At 37.1% G+C, this 23,090-nt stretch overlaps 2 protein-coding genes across 5 annotated transcripts in view; one reads left to right on the top strand and one right to left on the bottom strand.

Moving 5' to 3' along the window:
• The first annotated feature begins 683 nt into the window (after positions 1-683).
• On the top strand, positions 684-16,818 carry M6PR (mannose-6-phosphate receptor, cation dependent). Of its 2 annotated transcripts, none has more exons than XM_063294564.1 (7): positions 684-903; positions 3,164-3,322; positions 4,680-4,846; positions 4,938-5,047; positions 5,520-5,668; positions 13,144-13,270; positions 15,313-16,818. In XM_063294564.1, exons 2-7 carry the CDS (start codon positions 3,165-3,167, stop codon positions 15,433-15,435), a joined length of 834 nt encoding a protein of 277 aa, XP_063150634.1. In that variant the 5' UTR covers positions 684-903; position 3,164; the 3' UTR covers positions 15,436-16,818. The 2 variants fall into 2 exon arrangements, with proteins under 2 accessions (XP_063150634.1, XP_063150633.1); XM_063294563.1 differs by having other exon boundaries at positions 684-935.
• Positions 16,819-17,900: 1,082 nt separating this feature from the next.
• PHC1 (polyhomeotic homolog 1) overlaps positions 17,901-23,090 on the bottom strand; it is a 71,103-nt gene continuing 65,913 nt past the window's right edge. The window contains exons 14-15 of one of the 3 annotated variants that reach the window (XM_063294534.1): positions 19,758-19,989; positions 17,901-18,857 (exon numbers count right to left, since the gene is read on the bottom strand). In XM_063294534.1, coding sequence (XP_063150604.1) covers positions 18,703-18,857; positions 19,758-19,989 — 387 coding nt within the window. In that variant the 3' untranslated portion in view covers positions 17,901-18,702. Of the gene's footprint in view, positions 18,858-19,661; positions 19,990-23,090 lie in introns of those variants that run through there. The other 2 variants (XM_063294532.1, XM_063294533.1) reach the window with 2 other exon arrangements.

Below are 23,090 nucleotides of genomic sequence, written 5' to 3'. Positions count from 1 at the left end.
AAACTGCTATGCTTGTTAGGGTTTTAGAGAAGTAGTTAAGGGAAGACAGCGTTGAGTAAGCGCTATCGAGATCACTAGCAGGACCTACGGATTATCACTGAAGACAATGAAGACACTGAAGAGATGGCGATGCAGTCACCAGGATCTTGGCACCAGTTGATGGCACTTAACTCGACAGACTCATGGGTAAGTCAAGGGCTACTAACCATGACTGCTCTATGTCAGCAAAAGAGAGCAACCGGCCCGCCGGAGAAGCAAGCCACCCACACTTTTCCCAGGCTCAGTTTCCCACCAACATCCATCTCATGGGCGGAGCAAGAAAGAAGTCTCAGACGCCCATAGGCGCTCCAAAAATCTGAATGCCAGACGGACGAGACCTTAAACTAATCAGCAGCGCCCATCCTCCTAGATCCCGCCCCCGGGAAACGAGCAGAAAAAGAGACACGTGAGGGTCCCGTGATGGGTAATGACACAGATCCTTTTGCCTCTTTCTCATTGGAGCACAGCGCAATCATGTGACTACAGACGGAACACCGCCTACGGAGGCGGTCATCTTCACTTTTTATTGGGCCAGAGAGAGAGATAGGCGGAGCCATTCGGGAGCATTTTTTCTCTGATTAGAGAAAATGGCTGGTAGGAGCCAATCGTCTCGCAGGGACCAAGGCCTAACCCCTCCCTCCGCCGCTTTCTGTTTCACCGCTTCCGGTATGCAGAGCGCCTCAGAGAATGAGTGTGGGTGGGGCCTCGCTGTTTCTTGACTTTCTCTCCAGGTACCGGTAACGAACGGCGAGGTGGGACGTACCGTTTCGGAGCACGAACAGCCACAGGGTTCCGTGAGAGATTCGGGGCTATTGCCCGAAGAAGTCGTCGGATCCGGTATCGGCGACAGGCGGGACTCTCAAAGTACCAAACAGCCCCGGTGGTTGCAGCCCCAGGTAAAGGAGTCGTTCCCTCTCCTGACTTTCTGCCTTGCAGAATGGGCGGGCGTTGTTGCTCGTTTTCTGCTCCCTTTGCAGGCGTTCCGTTCTGCTTGTTAGCATAGCTGTGAACCTTAAGGAATTATTTCTGTCAGGGTCTTTGCGTTGAAATGAGTCGGACGAGGTGGCAAACATTCATGAAGGAACTAATGATGAATGTGCTTTGGAAATCAGGTCGGCCACTGGGCGGGTGGATACATAGGTTGCTCGTCCAGCTGGAGGAGGAGGAAGGAGTCAGGTACATGTCTGTCACGTGCCTACAGTGCCCATCCGGCAAGGAGGAAAGAGCTGATATACCTACTGTATTCTTTACATGAAGAGACTAAGTAGACTCATCTTCTCATATAGTGGAATACAGTTTCGTGTATTAATGCATGCCTTTCGTTCTTAAAAAGAAATGCAACAAGTATTTGGAGGTGGTATTGCAGAGCCTTTAACCTTGAAGTGTTTCCTTCACATTATTGGTCACATTTAGTAAGCAAAAAAGCCAGGAACACGCCTCTTCTTAGTCATGTCTGCATTGAGCACTTTCAAATGTTATGGATTTCAACAAGAAGCTGTTGCGTATATTAAACTTTTCTCTTTAAGCGGAATCTGTACCTACAGAGAGAGATTTAAGCAGTAATACAATGGAAAGTTTTTCAGTTGGAATTAGACCTCTGTGATTCCTTCCCTATAAGCTTATAACTATCTCTCCATTCCCAGCCATGTGACCAAACTGTCTGGGGGTTATCAGCCTTGCAAATACATTCACAACCATTGTAAGTGGACAGAATTTGTATTACTCCACTCATATTTGAAAATCCAAAACAGGTTTTCAGCTGTTTTGGGTGAAGAGGGTACATTTGGAACTCTGAGAGCCATCAGTGAAGCCTGTTCACAAAATAATGACTGTGATTAGTGTATCCAATTGCAAAACACAATTTCCCAGAGGCAAGCTGTTAAGATTTCTTTCCTACCATTAACCCCTCTCCCAACTTTGCCTTTTTTTCCTGCACAAGTGCAGTCACTTGTAAATGGCAATGAACAGCATTTTTATTTTCTAAGAATGCCTATGGAACTATAAGTATTTTTATAAATAGGGATAGAAGCTGGCATTTTATTTGGAAGCCGGCTTTCATTTAATTTTTTAAATAAAAGTATTGCTTTAGGAAAAAAGGAGTTGCCAAGTGCAGAGAATAGGTCTGTGGGCATATTGGTATACCTGGACGTCAGAGTGAGTACACAAAAGGAATTAATGGTCTGAAGTCTCCATTCTGTATGATTATCATATGAAAGATGAATGTAGCTAACCAATCCTTAGTTCTGGCAAAGAGAGGAATTTCTAGTTTTGAGTGTGACATCAAAGTATTTGTTTTAGTGTCATATATCCCAGACATCTGTGGATTAAAGGAATCATTTATTCAGAATTCTTTATATGTATCATCAGCATATCTGTTGCAAAGGCCTTTTGAGATTCTGAATCTCTGCCTTTAGAGAAATTGTAGGATGTAAGTTTTAAAGGCTTTGTACAATGCAGTGGTCTATCAGATTACTTCATTTCTTCTCTCTATGCCTTCCAGTCGTTCCAGTTTATTGCTTTTCTTACCCAGAATAATTGCACATTTACTGGACTTCCAAAGATAGTAGTCACAAATTCCATCAATAAAGTGGAAGGCAGGTAAAAAAAACATAGAAATGCCAGTAGAATGCTTTGTAAGACATCCACCATAAGAATAAGATGGTGACTATGGTTATGATCCCAGATTGTGGCCAATTTTCGAATGCCAAATATACCTACAAACTAGCATTCCCTGCTTCATCATACAGGAGACCTACAGAAGTTGTGCCCCAATGAAGTACAGTAATAAGCTTCAATTTCAGTGGATAAAATATAACTTTGATTAAATTAAGACTATATATGGGCACCACATTGCTTACACATGTGTTACAAGGATAGTGATAGTTGAAATCTCCATTTCATACACATAATTTCCATCTTTCTCAGAACTATCTCATTCCAGATTGTTGTTTTTATGAGACCAGTAATGCCCCACATTCTTTTGCTTGTTCCTCTCTTAATTTGGAGTTATGAGGCCTGAAACAGTTTGCTGAATTCAGGATTTATGTGTCAGAAGCATTAACAGACATATTGATAGTATTTCTGAAATCTGTTTTCCTCACTTTCTGTAAATTGCTGTTTATAGAATGTTCCTGGCTCATGCTTTCTTCCATGCTATGGTATTAGCCATCATGATCACTGTGGTGGCAGAAGAAAAGACATGTGATCTTCTTGGGGAACAGGGACAAGAATCCTCAAAAGAACTAGCATTGCTGAACAGACTGGAGCCACTTGTTAATCAAAGGTACAGTGCCAATAGGTTTCAGATAAAACAGGTAAATATGGTTGGTTCCATCTGCCCAAGACTAGGGAATGTTGAACTCCTCTGAATGCCAGAAGTAGAAAGCACTGTACAGGTTGTCCTTGATTAACAGCCACAATTGGGACCAGAATCTCAATTGTTGAGTGAATTGGTTGTTAAGCAAGATACCAATGTGACTGCTTTGCTCAATTACCACAATTGCAGCACTACTGGTTGCAGTTGTTAAGCAATCTCCTGGGTCGCTAAGCAGATGGAGCAAAAGAGATGCCTGCTGGAGGATTTCAGCTCCCCTCTGTGCACAGAGGGGAAAACCTTTGTGGAGCTGCAGGACCAGAGCTGAAATCTTCAGGATTTGATCTCCATTCCTGCAGCCCCATGAAGGGTTTCAGTGCACAGAGGGAAATTCCTTCATGGGGCTGCAGGAACAATGCTGAAATCTTCAGGATTTGAGTTTCATTCTTGCAGCCTGCTGAAGGGTTTCTCCTCCCTTCCATCGCCTCCCCTTGCAACTTTCCCTGCTGGCTTCCCCACTGACTTTCTGGGGAAGCCGGCAGAGAAGACTGCAAATGGCGATCACGTGATTACGGGGCGCTTGGCAACCAGTCGTAAATGTGAACTGGTTGCCAAGGGCCTGAAATGTGGTCACGTGACTGCGGGGATGGTGGTGCAACATTTCACGATGGCTGGAAGTGCTTTACAGGCCATAAAGCACCCTTTCCAAGGCTGTTGTAACTTTGAACGATTGGTAAGCAACCAGTCGTTAAGCCAGGATTACCTGTAATGAGACAAGAAAACTTGCTGAATGTCAAAGCTAGGTAACTTGAACGGAGATCAGTATAAGATTAGTACTTGCTCATAACTGCATTGACTAAAACCCGACTTTGAGAAACATTGCTTTTAGAAATCTGTAACATCTCCGTACCAAGATTTTATTCTTCGTGAGGCTATTAGAAATAAAGGCTATCATGTCTTTAACCCTACTTACGTATTATATCTTCACATGTCAAACTAATTTTTAATCCTTTCTCAGTACTTCCACACTTCCCAGTTATAAAATCTGAAAGGGAAGTTTAAGGGAAGTTTATGCAAGTACCGCACTTTTCATATTTTAATACAGTTCAAGATTTCAAATATTTCTCATTTGATCTAGGATGAGAGATGATGCTCTATTTGTAATTAAATTTGGAACACACTGTTAATTGTGTTCTGGCTATAAACTGATCCTTCATTTGAGAGGCTAGGATCAGATTGGGATTATCAGAAATATTCCGGGAAAATACTGTTAACTTTCCTACTGTTTTATTTTCCTATGTTTGTGTAAATTCCCTATTCTTTATAGTTTTGAAACAGAAAGCAAGACTGGCGATGGCCACTACATTTACAAATTCAGGATATGTCGAGAAGTCTTCAGCAATATGACCAATTCTGGCCTGGTACAGATCGATAAGGCAGACAACAGACAAAAAGTAATAGGACGAATCAATGCGACCCATCTCGCAAATGGAAGTAAGAGATTATAATTTTTGAACAGAATAATCGAGTATTCCTATAATTACACTCACGCCTCACTGAATCTCTCATATTTCCAATTTGGCAGCTAGGTGGATTATGCTGGTCTATCAAGGCGGCGATCCCTATGGTAACCATTGTATGCAGGAGGGTAGGAAAGCTTTAATAATGATCATCTGCAACCGGACAACGTTAGCAGTGAGTATAAGAATGGGGTAGTAAAAAAAAATGAGTATGTTCAGAAAAATTAGTACATGACTAAAACTCAGCTCTTACCATACTACTTGCAGTATTGATTATGTGCTACGTAGTGTCAGAGCTGAGATTGTTTAGAAAAAGGGAGGATGTACAGTGTCACATATCAAAACGTGTAAGTGTACTACAACGTATGTGGTAATGTTAGGGACATTGAGAAAGAAAAAGGCACATCATAGGGGAGACTGTGTTAGAACATTTTGTTCTAGCCTAGAGAAATGGAATCTGCAGCCCTCCAGATAGTGCTGAAGTACAGCTCTTTGTAGTCCCAGTCAGCATGCCATGTGTGTGACTGAGGCCACAATAGGATTATGAGAATTGTGAGGCATTCTGTTACTGTACATCCCGGGGAGGGGAGGGGAAATAGGCAGCTGAACTTTGCTTGGCGTGCCAGACTCCTGTCTTCTCCAAACAGACTGGTTTCACCATGGTGGCAGAAGAGAGGGAGAAGATAAAGCAGTGTTCCTATGTTTTTGAGTTAGAGAGCCGCTTGGCTTGCCCTCCGGAAGAGTTGCACCAAAATGTACGCCCTCACCTCAGTATTGGGTCTATACTGCTAATCACGTAAGTTGATTTAAAATATTTAATAATTCCTTTCTAAGTTAAACAACTTCTCGGGCAGCTTCCAATCATAATTTTAAGCAGGGAAAAGACACTCAGAATCAAACTGTTTTTAAATAGCAACTTGGTATGATAAAGCTAATTAAGCATATGTTTTAGTAATGTCTGGTTACTAAAGGCAGATGTTAGATTTTACATAAATGATCCTGGTCCATTATGTTATTCCCATTCAAGAAGGACTTGTAATTTAACTGTGATTCTTAAAATATCGCCACGTATAATTCATCATGGTAGTCTAATCTGGATATTACCACTCCACTGGTAACAATAGCCAAGGTACTGCTGTGCAGGATGACATCTAATATAAGGCAATTAAAAAAGCTGTTAACTTTAATTTTAAAGCATGGAAAGGAATTTACTGGAGTATGTCTGTGTGTTTGCAGGAATTTCAGATCTCGGTTGAAAGAGTTACCTACTTATAGTTTAAAGTGGGAGTGCATCCCTGTCTAAAATGGATTAAGTACTCTTACCCACCACTAAAAATTGCTTTTGTTATCACCAACCTAACCCTATTCTAATCTGATTTTAAAAGCTTTATTTATTTTCATCAGAATATAGTTAAAATACAAAACAGTAAATACAGTAAAGATAGAAGATAGCATTAAAAGAAAAAAGACGCAAACTATAAATGTGAAAATAGAAAGAAGATAAGAACAAAGAAATGACTTTTGGCTATCCCAATTACAGCTATACATAGAACTGAAATAAATTAATCTCTTACCACTAATTTATCCATATTAACATTATTTCTATCCAAACAAATCCACTATTCAGTAAAACCCATAATCATCACTTCATTTTTTTCCCGTCACGAGCAGATAGTCTAAAAATGGTTGCCATGAATCTAAAAATCTGGAAACAGTATTATCTATTATTAGAGCAGTTAGCTTTGCCATTTGTGCCAAGTCCATTAATTTAATTGTCCATTCTTCTGTTGTGGTTCCTTCCACCGTTGAGCATAAAGTATTCTTGCAGCAGTGGTCATATACAGAAGCAAATTTCCATGCTGTTTCTCCAATTCTTCCTCCATCAAACCCAATAAGAACAGTTCTGGTTTTTTTATATATATATTTACATTAAGAATTTTTTGAATAACAGTACATATCTGGTCCCAAAATATCTTTGCTTTTTCACACGTCCACCAGAGATGGTAAAAAGTTCCTTCTCCCTGTGAACATTTCCAGCAAACATTCGCTACATTCTTAAACATTTTCGATAACTTGTCAGGTGTTAGGTACCAACGATACGTTTTATAAAAAATTTTCTTTAAATTATAGTTTAACGTAAATTTTAAATCTTTTGTCCATATTTTCCCATTGTTCCATCATAATATTATAGCCAAAATTTCTAGCCCCTTTAACCATACACTCCTTGACTTGTTCATCCTCCAAATTCATTTGTAATAACATCTTATACAATTTGGTAATAATATACAAAGTTGAGTCTCAAGGCAAGTTATTTCATTTATAAATCTATAATTCTTTTTCCAACTTAAAATGTTCAAATAATTGCATATAAATAAACCAGTGACATGAAAGACCTATCTCTAATTTTTCTCTTGTCTTAAACATAGGTTTGCCTTCTTCAAAATGGAAAAAATCTTTATATTTTAACCACTTTGTTTCTCCCACATTTTCTCTTCTAGCAAGTGCTTCCTGAGGTATATTCATCAATCTTTTCCAATGAAATTTCCTGCTTTTCATATAGATTAGAAAAAAATTATAAAATGCTTTTTTAATTTTTTTATTGTCCACTAATTCAGCATTACCATCCAGAATTTTAGTAATCATTTTCTTTCTTCCTTTCCTTAATTTATATGCTAATCTTCCTGGTTTATTAACAAATCAAAATATCTCTGCTTAGCATATTTTAATTTCATTTTAATTTCTTTTAACGTTAACATTGAGACTTGCTGGTATAATTAATTTGATAAACAATATTATTATCTGATGGCTTTTTCTGCAACTCTTTCTCTTTTAATTTAATTTGATCTAAAACCATTTGTAATTTTTGTTGAGATTTTTTCTTAATAATTCGATTGTGATACATAAAACGCCCTCTCATAATCACTTTACTAGTATCCCACACAGTTTTTATATCTGTTTAATTACATAATTTCAAAAAATTCTGTTAATTTCCTTTTACAATCCTCAACAACCTCTTCTTTTTTCAAAATAGCTTCATTCAATCTCCATCTGAAAGTTCTAGACATTTTCTTTATAACCATACTTACAGGATTGTGATCAGAGAAGGTCCTTGGTAAAATATCCACTTTAGAAATTTTATTTGCCAAATCTGTTGAGATCCATATCATATTGATTCTTGAGAATGATTTATATCTCCCAGGATAAAAAGTATAATATTTTGCCATTCCATTTTTATATCTCCAGGAATCTACTAATGCCAAATTTTCCATTAAGTCAAAGAAAGACTTCGGTAATTTTCCTTGTTTAATTTTAATTTGCTTCTCAGATATTCTGTCAATCAATGGTACAGTAACTCCATTCCAATCTCCCATCAAGCACCAGCTTTGGTATGAGGAGACTGACAGTTCATCCAAAAGTTGCATATAGAGCTTAAAATATGTGTCATGATTAGGTGCATATATTCCCACTCTAATCATTTTAAGTCCATGTATCTCCAATTATTACATACCTGCCACAGTCATCCGCAAGTAACAGTCGTGGTTTCAGATAAGATTTAACATAAATTACAATTCCATTAATTTTCTTTGAATTAGCTGAAACAAACTTCTGCCCCAAATTCTTATTTACTAAATATTTTGTATCTTTTTTCTTTATATGTGTTTCCTGTAAACAAATCACATTTCAATTCACTTAAATAATGACAAACTTTTTTCCTTTTTTGTGGAGTGTTTGCTCCATTTATATTTCATGTGAGGAACTTCAGATCCATTTTTATGTAATTCAACAGAGTCTTTGGAAGTAACAGCCATTTCTTCTCTATATGTTGCACCTTCCTTTCTTTTAATTCTGCCTGTGTCTTGTTCCAAATCCATTCTATGTCTTGCTAAAAAGTCTTTAGCTTTAGAAATCGAGGTTAATTTAAATCTTTTTTGTTGAAATATGAAACTCACCCCTTCTTAATCTTTCCCAACGAAAGGGGACTTTATTCTTTTTCAGCACATCCATCAAAAAGACATACTCCTTCCTCTTTCTTAAGATCCTAACTGGCATTTCTTTAAGCACAATTATATCTTCTCCAATATTAAGTTTAGCATCAAGTGGGCTTGCAAAACCAAATCTCTTGGTTTTTTTTCCTAGAAAACTCTACCAGCACATCTCTCAGTTTATTTTGTATATTTGCATATCTATAGTTGATATGAAAAAAAAATTCTATTTCATCCACCATCCTGTTTTCATCCCAATCAATTAGGGATGCCAAAGCTTGTATAATCTTTTCTTTGAGATCTTCTTCTTTAACTTCAGGTATTCCCCTAAATCTTAAAACAAAATTCCTTGTCTCTTAATCCCAACAGTGCAATTCTATCAAGTTCATTCTCTCTTTCACTCTCTAATAAATCAACTCTTTTGTTAACATTTTAAAGTTCTTCCATTTTCTTTTCCAACTTCTCCAATTTTTGGTCAAGCCTCTTTTCAAAATCAGCAAATTTTAATTCCATTGGTTTGTTAACATTTTGAGTAACAGTTTGCGAAGTTTTGTACTCTTCAAAGAGGCCTTTTATCCAATCACCAAGTCTTGCTTGCTTTCTAATATTCATAATGTAGTTTATTTACTTATATTTCAAATTTGATAGCTCCCTCTAGTGGTAACAAGAGGGGAAATTACAGTAAAGTATAATGTATCTTCTTAAGTGGCCACTTAAACCAGCTTATGTCTTTATTTAGAATAAGAAAAGGGCAGAAAAGAAAAAAAAAGCTTCTGTAAAACAGTAAGTTGTTCAAGTTACCTGCTCGAGTTATTAGTCCTTTAAATTCGATAGAAACACACTGAAAAAAGCCTCGAAAATAATGAAAAGCCCAAGAGAAAAAGTTTTTCTGTAGTAGAGATAGCCTCTTCAAATTCTCTGATTAAAGTACAACAAAGTGATTTTAGAAATGAGGTGATCAGAAGCAATGTCCTTTTGAAAAGTCTTCATACACAGCTCCTACAAGGTGGCTTTCCCGCTTCACAGCTGCCTCTCACCATTTGATCGTGACTCCACAATTCCTTAGCAAGTTCCAGCTGTCTGGAAGACACAGGGAGTGATTCGCCAGCTTCTCCTTCCCCAGAGAATGCTTCGTGTCTCAAATTACTTCCTGAGACACCCAATAATTGCCACTTTGTAAATCCTAGCTACAGAGCTTCGCTAGGACTAGCCTTCTGCCATTTCTCCTCACCGGAAGCGCCCAACCCTATTCTAATCTGTGACTGACTTCAGGCGCACAGTTCAGCATATTTGTTGCCTCATCTGAATATGGTAAAAGAAAGTACTGTAGTAGTAAAATATCTTGTAATTGACATTCAATAAAGAAATTGGTTTTATAATACGGGATTTTTTCCAATCATTCCTTTCTTTGTGTATTAACATTATATATGTCTCTTCCCAAGTCTTTGATATAACTGGTTCTACTAGTTCTTCTAGCTTTTTAGAGCTGTCAGCCCATCTGGGCCTGGCGCTTTACTAATTTTAATTTTATTTGTTGCTTCTTTAATCTCTTGAGTTGTTACCAATTCGCTTAAGATTTGTGTTCTTTTTTAAATATAATTTTTATTAAGAATTTAATTACAATGGTTAAAAACTAATGCAAACTAAACTTAGAGAAGAGAATGGAAGAAAGAATAAAAAGTGCAGGAAAAAAAAAAGAACAACAACAGTCTTTATTGTGGTCATTAACCAGTACAAGAAAATTAGTATTCAAATATCCAAAACATCCAGAACCAAATTGACAACATTAGGGTAATCAGGAAAAGTACATAATTTTGGCTAAAAGACAGTATTAGATCAAAATATGCTAAGGGGCTTGCTCAGGCTACACATACAGCTGCGGTGAATAAGAGGAGTCATCGAAGGGGTTGGCTCTTTGGAACCTCTCCGGATCAAGGAGAGGACTGGATCACCCACAAGTACTTCTTACAAAATAGCGATCTCCAGTGGGTTGAGTGCTATGGAAGTCACAGGGAACAGCTTACCTATGCCACAGTTCGCCGCTGTCAAATGGACAATAGATTCACTCACACTTCCTCTCTTAATTAATATTGGAAACTATTTATTAAAGGTATCTTTGAAAATTACGAACATTCTGAAGAACAAGTTTCAGCACACTGGGAGCATTTCCTTCTATCTCCAGTGAAAGAAGATTTTTGTAAATTTAAAGATTAAAAAAAAAATTTTTTTTTGGAAAACAACAAAAGGGAGTTTTGAATGATTTTGGATAGTTGAAGTGTCAGATGGACTTGTAAGAATAGTTCTTATGGACTGTTTAAAATGTTACAAAAATGTATTCGAAGACTCTGAAATTAATTGTAAGAATCTCTTTGTGGGAAAGTTCTGGCAGTGAAAATTAAACATGATAAGAGTGAATTTTGAAGGTTAACTAGAGGGAACCAGATAGTAATTAAAAGGGAAGATACCTATTAATATAATGGAGCAATATTACTTGACTATAAAACAGATTAAGTCTGTTTGGGAACAATATACTCAGGACTTACTTTAAAAATTATCTGCTACTGTAAAAATGGATCTAACAGAGGCTATAGAATAAGAACAGATGTTACTGGATAAAATAGAGACTGAGGCTGTCCTTTGTGTGGATTCAAAAATGGACTTTAAAAAAGTTTGGTCTGGTGGTTAAGGTGCTGGGCTAGAAACCAGGAGTCTGTGAGTTCTAGTCCTGCCTTAGGCATGAAAGCTGGCTTGGGCCAGTCACCTTTCACCTTTCACTTTGCTTTTTAACACTTTTTAAAAATCCTTTATAACTATCATTTATGTATGTTTATGTATCTTTTTTTTTGTTTGCATGTTTAATCATAAAAAATGTTAAAAAAAAAAAAAACTTCACAGAGATTCTAGATTACATCTTTTTCAAGAAGTAATATTTCAGAAATGACCTCATTTGGATTTATATAGAAAAAGACTGAGTAAGTGGCTTCAGTTGTTGGAGATGTAGTGGAATTAATTATTAAAATATGTTTCTACAGTGTCCAACAATTGTCCCATTTGAGAAAGAAGTTATTACATGTATTAACTCAACTTTGAGATTCAGTTGTTTATATTCTTTTGAAGGCTATCTCTATCAGATTATGGCTCCAACTATTAAGTGGTCTGCAGAATTGATCTTTATAAATTAGCTATGGATGACTAATGAATTATGGCTTCCATTCATTGAAATGTTTACAGTACAACTTTATGCCCTGTGTGTTTTGTTTCTTTTTGTTTCTTTTATAATGTTACCTATTTTTCTTTATTTTTTGTATTTAGTTAATAAAAAAGTGAAAAAGATATTTGTCTAAAATCGCTGGGTTGAATGATAGCTTCTTGAGGAAGGATCTACCAAAGCCTCTTTCAAGGCAAAGAGGCGCCACTCTTTCATCCAAGGATGCATTGACCACTGCCCACGCCCAGCCTCCTGTAATAGTGCTGCCATCATCCCTCTGCAGGGGGAGTGGAGGGCTACTATACGTTATCCTAGGCTATACACCCAAGTGTATTTAGTAAGTAACAGGAAGACAATTAAATTCTCATTTGAACTATAATTTTGAATTACTTGATTTGGGTGTGGAAGGATGACAGAAACCTATTGCTGGTTTAAGTATATTCCTTTGTAACAGTTACACTTTTATAGAGAACTTCTAAAGTGGAGCTTTATAAAGTATTTTATGTATGTATGTATGTATGTATGTAACAGATTTATAAGGCTGCCCAACTCACACACACTGACTCCAGGCGGCTTACAGAATTAAAAACCATAAACACACAAGAGATACCCCACCCCACCCCCTGGCAGCAGCAAACACATTCATACCAGCCACTTAGGTATGCTGAATTGGTATATGAACGCAAGAAAGAGTAAAAAAAAACCCTGCAAGTTAAACTGATTTGCCAATTGGGCTTTTATCATCTGGGTACTAGAGTATGTATATGTGTGTCACAGATATTACCCACATATGACATATGGGCTTTAGGATTTTGGCTAGTTCTTCAGTGTACTTTATTCATGTTGGTTTCTTTGTACTGCTGTTATTGCCTGATCTTTACAGGATTCTCTTTGTCTCCTATTACAGGAAATCGTACTTGTACTTAAAAGAGATATGTAGCCTGAATATGCTTTTTTTTTTTTTTCAATGCACAGCTATCTAGAAGCAGCTATTTTAAGAATTTACGGACGGATGCTACATTGTCATATTCCGCATGTGAATCTTTTACTAGTGTACTTTGACTTTCTTTTCTCTTCCAGGTTTTCTTCACTGATTGCAGTATACATCATTGGGGGATTCCTCTACCAGCGTCTGGTAGTAGGAGCAAAGGGCATGGAACAGTTTCCCCATTTTGCTTTCTGGCAAGATCTCGGCAATCTAGTAGCTGTGAGTGTATTTTAGGTTGCCCTCAGTTAACGACAGTAATTGGGACTGGAAACGATACGGTCATAAAGCGTGACTGCATTGCTTAGTGACAGCAGTACCGGCAGTCCCCAGTTACCATTGTTAAGCAAGGACCTCACGTGATCACTACTTCCTGCCGGCTTCCCCATTGACTTTGGTTGTGGGAAGCCAGCAGGGAAGGTTGCAAATTGTGATCATGTGTCCGTGGGATGCTTTGACAGTCAGAACTTCAAGGGTCAGTTTTAACTACCACTTGTTCGGTGCTGTTGCAAGTTTGAATGGTCACTGAACGAGTGGTCCTTAAATGAGGACTACCTGTAATTGTTGCGTGTCATAACATGATGTGTTTCTTAGTAGCATTAAGGAGTCTGTCAATAAATCAGTTTGCTTTTATGATGTGAACCATACTTTGAAAGCATGATTAGTAACTGGCTTACTGATCACAATTGTGGCATAGTGTATATGAATGGAGATGGAAGTTTAAGTTTCCATGCTTCTTATAGCTATATTTTTGTGTGCCAAATCCTCTTCAGACACGGCAAGTATAGTCTGAAAAAAACCAGTAATTGGCTCAGCAGGCCATAGTTACACAGCTCATTTAGAGGAATGAGTGACTTGTTCAACATATGGTTAAAATAAACTGGCTCTAATGTGAAAATGTACAGTAGCCTATACTGTAACACTTTCAAAATTTTCTCATGTAGTATCTTACATAGTGGCTATGAGTGTTTGGAAGTGCCATGGGAATGAAAGTTACATTCACATATGGTGATGAAATCTTTCTTACAGTAACATTCTTACAAAGATCATCTGTGAATACATTCACAGATTATATGTCTGCATGGAAACCTTTTAGAGTCCTCTAGAGTTAAATAAATAATTGCAGAAGTTGTCCTCATATACCATGCAAGAGTCATGCCTCCTGCTGGACATACTCAGTTATTAAAACTCAGTTGCCAACCCAAGAAAAAAACATCAATACTAATCAGGATAGAAGGGTGGGTTGTGTGAAGAATTTTGGCAAGTAAATAACGATTTTATTGTGCTCTCTGGTTCACTCAAATATTAGCTTATTAGAGGATGGCCTGTTGGTCACAAGGTAAATGAAGAAAGGGCTGTTCTTCCAAAGGCTGCATCAATCTAAGAGCAGAGCAAAGTCCTGCTATAACTCTGGTAGAAATATTCTATGAAGGAAGGCTGCAGATGTTGCTTTTATCATGTAGAATGAGTCTTCTACAGTTGTTGCTAGAAAATTATCTCTCTGCTCAGGCTCTACTTCGAGATTTGGAATGTATATGGTTCCATGGCTAATTGAATAAATAATTATTCCTAGTTCCTTACAGTATTATGAAATTATATGTCATCAGTCTTTTGGGGTGCTTGGTGCCCCTACCCAAACATTAACAAGTACCAAAACCAAACGAACTACATTATGGTTTAACATGATGTACAAACCCAGGAACTGGCAACTGGAGAAAGTGGACTGTGGTAAAAATGAGTCTTGGGCAGTAAATATGCCAGTTAAGTTTTCTTAGAATCAATTTCTAAATCTTACCGTATTAAGTTTCTACCATAAGTCATTGACACTTAGATCACTAACTTCCAATATTTAGTAAGCTAGTCTGGCATATTTCTCTCATTAGGATTGAGTTGTTCGCTCCATATTAAAAAACAAAAAGCAGAGCTTTTTTTTAGAGCCAGTCTGGTCTAGTGGTTAAGGTGGTGGGCTAGAAACCAGGAGGCTTTGTGTTCTAGTCCCATCTTAAGCATGAAAGCCGGCTGGGTGACCTTGGGCTACTCTCTCTCAGCCCAGCTCACCTCACAGGGTTGCTGTTGTGGGGAAAATAGGAGGAGGAAGGAGGTATGTTCGCCGCCTTGAGTTATTTATAAAAATAATAAAGGGATAAAAATAATAAAATAAAATTTTTAAAAAGCAGTTGGAGAAATAAAACTTGGTGTAATGGGAGAAGAGGTTTAATGGTACAGTTGTTTGATCTGACTTGAGTTCATTAATCTGTTTGCAGGATGGCTGTGATTTCATGTGCCGATCTAAACCACAAAATGTACCAGCTGCATATCGTGGTGTTGGTGATGACCAGCTTGGAGAGGAATCAGAAGAGCAGGATGACCATTTGCTGCCCATGTGATCTGCAACTTTTCTTTCTGTACGGTTCTTACATGAGTTACAACTTTCCCCCTCTTCCAATTGTCCTTATAAGCAGCTTGCTTTCACTTTAATTACCCCATTCTTCTGCACACCATTTTTCATCCTTTCTGATGCAAATAAATTCTGTGAAAGGCTTATGAACACAAAGCTGTACTAAGGAGCTTTGGACTAGTGACTGCTCAGAACCATTTTCCAAAAGGGAAGAAATGTGTGGCAAGTTTGACTATGCACAGAAAAGAAATAGTCCATGAAAGACAAAAGGGTTTGTCCACAGGGGAGTAATACTAATAAGGTTTGAGCTACAGTGATTGAATGTACTTGCATATTTTCTACTGGCTTTATTCTACAAAAACACTGGATTTGGATTTTCAATTATGCAGCTATACAATTTTTTTATAATTCAAAGAAGCCTTTCCTAGCATTTTTAAATCCTCTGGAGACACAGTAGACCAAATGGAAAAAATACATATTTTCTTGACCAAATTACTTTTTTTTTTGGTCAGCAAAAAAAAAAGGATGCTACTAGCAACATGTTTAAATGGCCTAAATTTAGATGGCAGTAGAGATTTTAGAACAGTTGAGAAAATCTTAAAAGAGCAGATTAGAGCAGTAGTTAACACTTCATTCTGTTTAAAAGCTTGGTCTTTCATCTTTTGTTACAAATATGACAGTGCCTGCAGCTGCAAATTATCTAAAATACAGAACCCAATGGTAGATAGGATTTTTAACCAAAAAAGGCAGGATAGGAAACCCCAAAATCTGTATGGAAAGTGTTTTTCTGGTTCTTTTCAACCTATTTTAGTGTTTTGGACTAAATATTTTTAAAACTGGTGAATGTTTATGCTTACAGTTCTGCTTACACAGTATGAATTCAATGGAAATGTCAAATCTGATCTGTTCCTGTGTATACTTTTTAAAAAAAGGATAGGACATGGAAGGTCTGTTGCTTCAGGGAATTGCTTCCATTTCTTTGGTGCATGTTGTACTGTTTCCTAATGAAGATTCTCAAAATTGCATTTAAAATGCAATTAGGACTCCTGAATTCACTTGAACTTGCTGGGAATACCGGCTCTTTGTGAGGGGAAATAAATGCTTACATCTTTTCTTGGTATCTTCCTTCCTAGAGGAACTGGTGGATCTAACTGGGGGTAAATCTCCAGGCACATCTATAGGCTGCTTCCTTTTAGGAATAGATACGGTAGCTGAGATGAGATCTGAGACACAGTATCGCCCTCTTTGTCAGGCTCTTTCATAAGAGAAAAGAATGGGCCATTACATCTGTCATTTTTTTCATAGTAAAGTTTAAAAGATTTTGTATAAAAGAGGTGCAACTTTAAAATTAAAATGACTTGAAATTTCAAAATGTGTGTGCGCTTAAATTTTTCAAAACAGTTTGTGAATGACAGAGCTAAACACACATTTTAGCTGAAAACAAAGCCATGATCGTAAATGTAGTTTTGTGCTATCTTTTCTTTGGAAGACATTTACACGTGCTACAGGCCTAAATCAAATGAAAAGAGCAAGGTTCAATGGTAGAGCAAACTTCAGCTTAATTCATGAAACAGGGCTGGAATGTATCTGATGATAGATATAGGCTAAGCCCAGAAGGTGAAGCTGAAAAGTATCATATACATTCTTTCATTTGTAGAAAACTGAAATAATATGGATCATACTATACATGAATAGAGAAAAAAATAACTGATAGAACTGCATTCAACAAAGAAAATGTTTCAATGCTGACATTCTAAACTCTTTCTAGTCCCAGATGAGCTTTGCTTTTTATAGGATACTAACATTTCTACTACACAATAGAAACATTTCCATTTTCTGAAAGCTGAAGCCATCTTATGCAGCCTTCAGTATGTTTAGTATGTTACTGTAAATTACAATAAAGTTACATATTCTAGTAACATTCTGTATTAAAGATTACCTCTACAAATATGAACAAAATAATAAGCAAAGAATATTTCCCTATTTGTTTACTGCAAGTCCTTCTCTGGTTAATTACACTGGTTTAAAAAATATGTGCTAAAATATAAATAGAAGGGGCAGGAAGGAGTGGGGAAAAAATCTGCCAAAAGCCCTGGCTATCCTAAGTCTATTCTTGAGAGAGAGATGTTTTGAAAGGCTCATTCTAATTAGAATGCAGCCACTGATTTTACAAGCTTGTTTCAAATACACTGGCAGAACATTGAAAATACATATTCTAAATTGTTAGAGTAAGAATTTGAAGAGATGTAGATTTCAGAGCAGGCATCTAAATTGAAAGACATTTTAAAGATTTTGTGTGGATATACACTGCTTTCATAAATAGATCAGAAAATCATTTCTAAAACTTAAATTCAGGGAGCAATAACAAAGCTTGTGATAATTCAAAACAAGCTGCAAATCTGATTGTGCAGACGTTGGTAAGAAGAAAAATCAGACAACAGGAAAGTAGCAATGTAGTTTTTGAAGCATTCCTTTTACTGAATAAGGTATTTGCTTAATAAACAAAAATAAACAGGCTTTGGACAGAAGATACAAACCTGATAGCAGAAAGTTTGTCCCATATGATCTCTTATAAGGGAAGGGCAAGATACAAAACCAAAGACGACAAATTTTTAAAAGCAGGATGGGACACCTAGAGCTTCAATAGAGTTGGATTCTCCTTTGGCTCTTGAATAGTTTTTCTCCAAACCCCACAAGAAACACAAGTGGAATTAAAATCACTGAACCCTCTGATGCTATTATCAGAGGTGGTGTCTTCTGGAGAGCCCCATTAGACATGGGCCAGCTCCAGTCTTTGAAGTTCAATTAACTTTCCCTCCAGTATTCTGTATGATGTCAGTTTACTACTTACCTTCAATCAACACTTTGATTTGGAAAGATGTCATTTAAAACTAAGTTCTTTACTGTTCCAAACAGAACCCTTTAGCAAGAGAAAAGATTCAGCACCAACTGGTCCTCTGAAAACTGAAACCATGTAGAAAGAAAGATTCTACAAGGAGAAAAATGTGAAAATCCAGCAACTCAACAGGAAGGACCCACAGCAGCTGCAGCACAGAACTTTTCTCTTGCATTTTTCCCTCAGGAACAATTCATAACAGAGCAGACAATATTATATGCTCCTGGATGTTTCAAGGCCTCCAAGGGAGTTACTTCTCCCCCAAGTAGCACCAAGATACAGACTTATGAGAGAGCAATTTTCTTCCATTTATAGTGTATTCATTCCAGCTAGGAAAGCAAAAAATTCTGCATTCCAGTGTTAGGTCTCTTTGAGAATGTTGATTTTGGCACAGATTTTGAGAGCTGGACCCAGCTTGATATTCATGGCACTCATGAGATGTTCTTCCTTTAGCAGGAGCAGGGCCTGGCCGTCTATCTCCTGGGAGCGAAATTCCTCTGCAATCTCCTGGCAGCCTAATTGATCCAAGTAGCAGAAAAAAAATTGAGAAGCAGAAAATGTCCACCCACACCTACTCCTTAATAGTATTTTGAGTAACTCGGTATTTACAGCATAAGAATCACTGATCACAGTTATACAATACTTTTATGTTCAAATACTATTTCAGGACTTAAGTCAAGCTTCATTTCTTCAAAGTAGTAGTTTTCTTGGCAATAATGGAAAAATGGTTTCCCACTGGTGCCTTCTGGGTATGGGTATGTGTTTGGTTTTTTTACTTCCCAGTCTAGTCTACCACCCTGGGATTTGTTATTCTCCCATCCAGGTCTGATCCTGTTTAGCTTTTCTGACATCAGCACCATGCTAGGTGCTGCTACTTGCTGTGACTCAAATAACTTACACTGTGTCCAATTCTAACACCCCCCTGCAAAGTTCCCTTATTATCTCTATACAGGGATATGAGATGCATAGATAATGCTCCCTTAAAGTCACTGATCAAACTAGACTTTAATGGGATAAAGACATAAAGTCCACCTTTCGAGTTCCTGGATTATAAGCAAATAGTGTATCTTTTAGACCTATCTGAGGATGAGATTTCTCCAACAGCTACAATTATGTGGAAGGAAGCAAAGCTCCTTTTGCAGACTATGCCTCTTCTATCACCTCCCTTTGCCCAGCTCCAACATTTGAAGGGTGGGGGAGGTTTAGGAGTTTGCTGTATGTCGTGTTGAACCTGGGAAGGAGGCAGGATCAAAGCATAAGGCTCCAGTCTCTCTCACAACACAGAAGAATCTTATGCCAAATACAGTTACTATTTCAAATCTACAAACACCTTATTCATGCCAATATTCAGCTGTCCAATATACAGCTATTTAGACCTTCTCTTCAGGTACTGGGAGAGAAGATACCAAACTTGCCTTGTAGGGATGCGATGAACTCATATACTTCCTCTACACTCCAGCGACTGGGATTGCTGGACAGGAAAACTGGATTGATACCATGCAAGTCAGGGGTAGGCTGAGTCATGCTGGGATTGACAAGGTCTCGCTCTCCATGACCAGATCTCACTGAAAGAGGTCCTGGTGATGTGGGGGATAGTGCTTCATCATAACTAGAGTTATCAGATCCTCTGCTTGAATCTTCTTGGCCCTGCAAATCCCAAGCATCAAAACAGAGCATGAGGGGGGAAAAAAAACTACAGGAAGGAAAGAAAACAGTATTGTAAAAATTCAGAAGTAAAACAAGGTAGCCAAATTGGACCATTATATATGAAGTTCCACCACATTGACAAAATCTCTATTGGAATGAACCAAACTGTGGATCATTGGCATAATTAGGAGCCATATTAAGAACTAAACAAGATACAGATGGAAAATCCCATTCACCTTGGAGGTCTTCCGGGATACAAAAAGGGCAACATAAAGACAATTTCAGAAGCCCCCTCGCTGAAACGATTAACTGCTCAGGAACCTTTGGATAAGGAATGCTCCACAATCAAAGAAGACATGATAGACAAAAAAGTCAGATATAGGAGCAGCATTACATTAAAACAAAAATGGAGACAAGATTCATTTTGATGAATATAAATGGATTAAACTCACCAAATAAATAGAAAAGTATTTTCAGTAAATTAAAAAAGTGCTGCTATTGTTTAGAGGAACCACATATAAATATAGGTCATGCCTATTAGGACAAGAATATTTAGCTGCAGAAAAGACTAAAGACTTAAGAAAAATCACATTTTTTTAATCAGCAGCTTGGAAATAATGGACCAGGTTGAAAAACAAAGCAGGAAGAATCTTGATCCTGAAACTTAGAAAAGAAGGCAAAATGATAACATTAGCCACTATTTATGCTTCTAACAAAAACAAAGAGCAATTTTACAAAAGATTTTTCCAAATACTCATAGAAACAGAGGAGGGAGAAATATTGGTTATGAGCAACATGAATGGAATATTAGATTTGAATTTCGATAAACTGTCCCATGGGAAGAAAAGGAAGCTTCTGCAAAAAATCTTACAATATATAGATGAATTGGCACTGATAGACACATGGTGGCTACAAAATCCAAAAGGGAGAGATTATACTTTTTCTGGCAAGACACAAATCATATTCCAGAATTGATATACTGTACGTTGGGTCTCTAAGGCCCTAACATCATCTGTTAAGGAAGTACAGATTCTTCCTAGGACATATGCTGATCACGATCTAATTTTAAAAGCATGGTATCTTGGAGAAAAGTTACCCTTTAGATAGAAGAGGAATCACAGGTTGTTACTTCAAGAAAGCATGCTACTGAAATGCAAAGTGGATTTTTTTCCCAAAACAAATAGAACACCAAGAATTTCAAAGTCAACCATTTGGGAGACAAAGCCTACAGGGGAGGATTTACTATAAAACTTGCAGCAAAACAGCAGAAGAAATATAACAATACAATACAGAAAGCACAGTGGAAAGGAAAAATAAGAGAATTAAAACAAATTCACAAGACTACCCCAAAAAGGCAAGTGATAAAAGAATTGCAAAAAGCCAAATGACAACTAGATTTATTCAAAACAGAAGAATTACAAAAGATGATAAAATCTGCCAAACAAAACCATTTTGAGAACACCAATAAACCAGGGGAATTTTTGTCCTTACCAGATTAGAAAAGAGACAGAAAGACAATATTGGCAGGAAATAAATTGCTATACACAAGATAGGAAATTACAGAAGAACTTGCAGAATTTTTCAGGAAATTATGTGCCAAGGCTTGTATTGAGGAAACAGGTTTGAATAAATATATTGAAGACTCTGCCCTCAAAGAATTTAAAGAACATAGACAAATATTAAGTAAACTTATAACTATTCAAGAAGCCAGAGAATAAATAAAGCAAATAGCTTAATATTATAAAGAACTGGAGGATGAATTACTAGAACCACTGACAAGAACAAAAAATGAAATCACACAAAGGCAGTACCGTAAACAGGGGAAGAAGCATATATAACTTTGATTCATAAAGCAAGAGTGATCCTGAGAATCTACAGTCATATAGACCAACCTCCCTACTGAATGATTATAAAGTTTATACTACCTGGATGATGTAGTATTAACTACTACATCATCCATATAATATATTATGCAACCTCAAAGTGCAAAAAGACAGCTGATGAAAACAATTAAAAGGTTTGGTGAGTTCTCAGGATATTAAATTAATGTGCCAGATCCAAAGACAGTAAGAGATACTTAACCCAAGAAGAAGAAAGTTTTGTCCAGAATCAGCCAGGTTGCCAGTCAACAAAAGACTCAGTGAAATACTTGGGATTGCAACTGGCAGGGAGTAACAAATATATATTTCAAAATAATTACACCAAATTATGGAAATAAATTTAAAAATTTTTTAGAAATATAGAAAAAATTTCAACTCTCCTAGGATCAATTGTGACTGTTAAAATACATATATTACCTAAGATATTTTTTTAAAATTTCAAATGGTGCCAATCTTAATCCCAGAAAAAAAAACCCTGTGAGATTGGCAAACAATAGTTAACAAATTTACTTGGAACGGAAAAAAGATACAAAATTCAAAAGATAGAGGTGGACTTGGTTTCCCAAATTTTAAATTATATTACCATACAAGCTATTTGTCATAGGTAGTTGAATGCAAATCCCCAAATAGCAGGACATCAATATTAGAAGGTTCTGGTTCAGACTTCACAGATACCAACAGAAGAGAATATATGTAGCTCAGGGTTTAACTGTGGAGTCCCTGGTGTTCTTTCTTGATTGTTTTCTTGCAGACGATTCATTACCCAACTTCAGTCAAGCTCAGAGAACACCAAGGACTCCACAGATATTTATGGTATTAAGGATACAAAAGAAGATAAAAACTTAAAAGGACATATTATAAGACAGAGTTTCATAAGAACAGAAAAACAGTAAGTCCAGCAATCTTGCCTTTAGCTTCATCCTCAAATGTGTTTTATTTTGGAGGCAATTACTGTAAGAAAAGTGTAATTGCACATGTGGATATGGCATCCAGACTCTAGAAATTGTCTGAGTACTTCCTGTGAGCACCATGGTTGAGCTGACATCTTGCTGGCTTGCTCAAGAGCAAGACAGCTTTTGCAAGGGAGATTGTGGCTGGATGCTGGATCCGGGCCAATGTAATCTCTACAGAGCAAAGGAGAGATTATTGAGATCATCCATGTGACTCTAGACAGCCACGACTGCGGAAACCGCCATTTTACAGTCAGCCTTTGAGTGGCTG

Source organism: Candoia aspera, chromosome 2 (genome assembly GCF_035149785.1).
Source record: "Candoia aspera isolate rCanAsp1 chromosome 2, rCanAsp1.hap2, whole genome shotgun sequence".
Taxonomy (NCBI): domain Eukaryota; kingdom Metazoa; phylum Chordata; class Lepidosauria; order Squamata; family Boidae; genus Candoia; species Candoia aspera.
The sequence above is the reverse complement of the archived record's forward strand: the minus strand, read 5'-3'. Positions and strand labels throughout refer to the sequence as shown.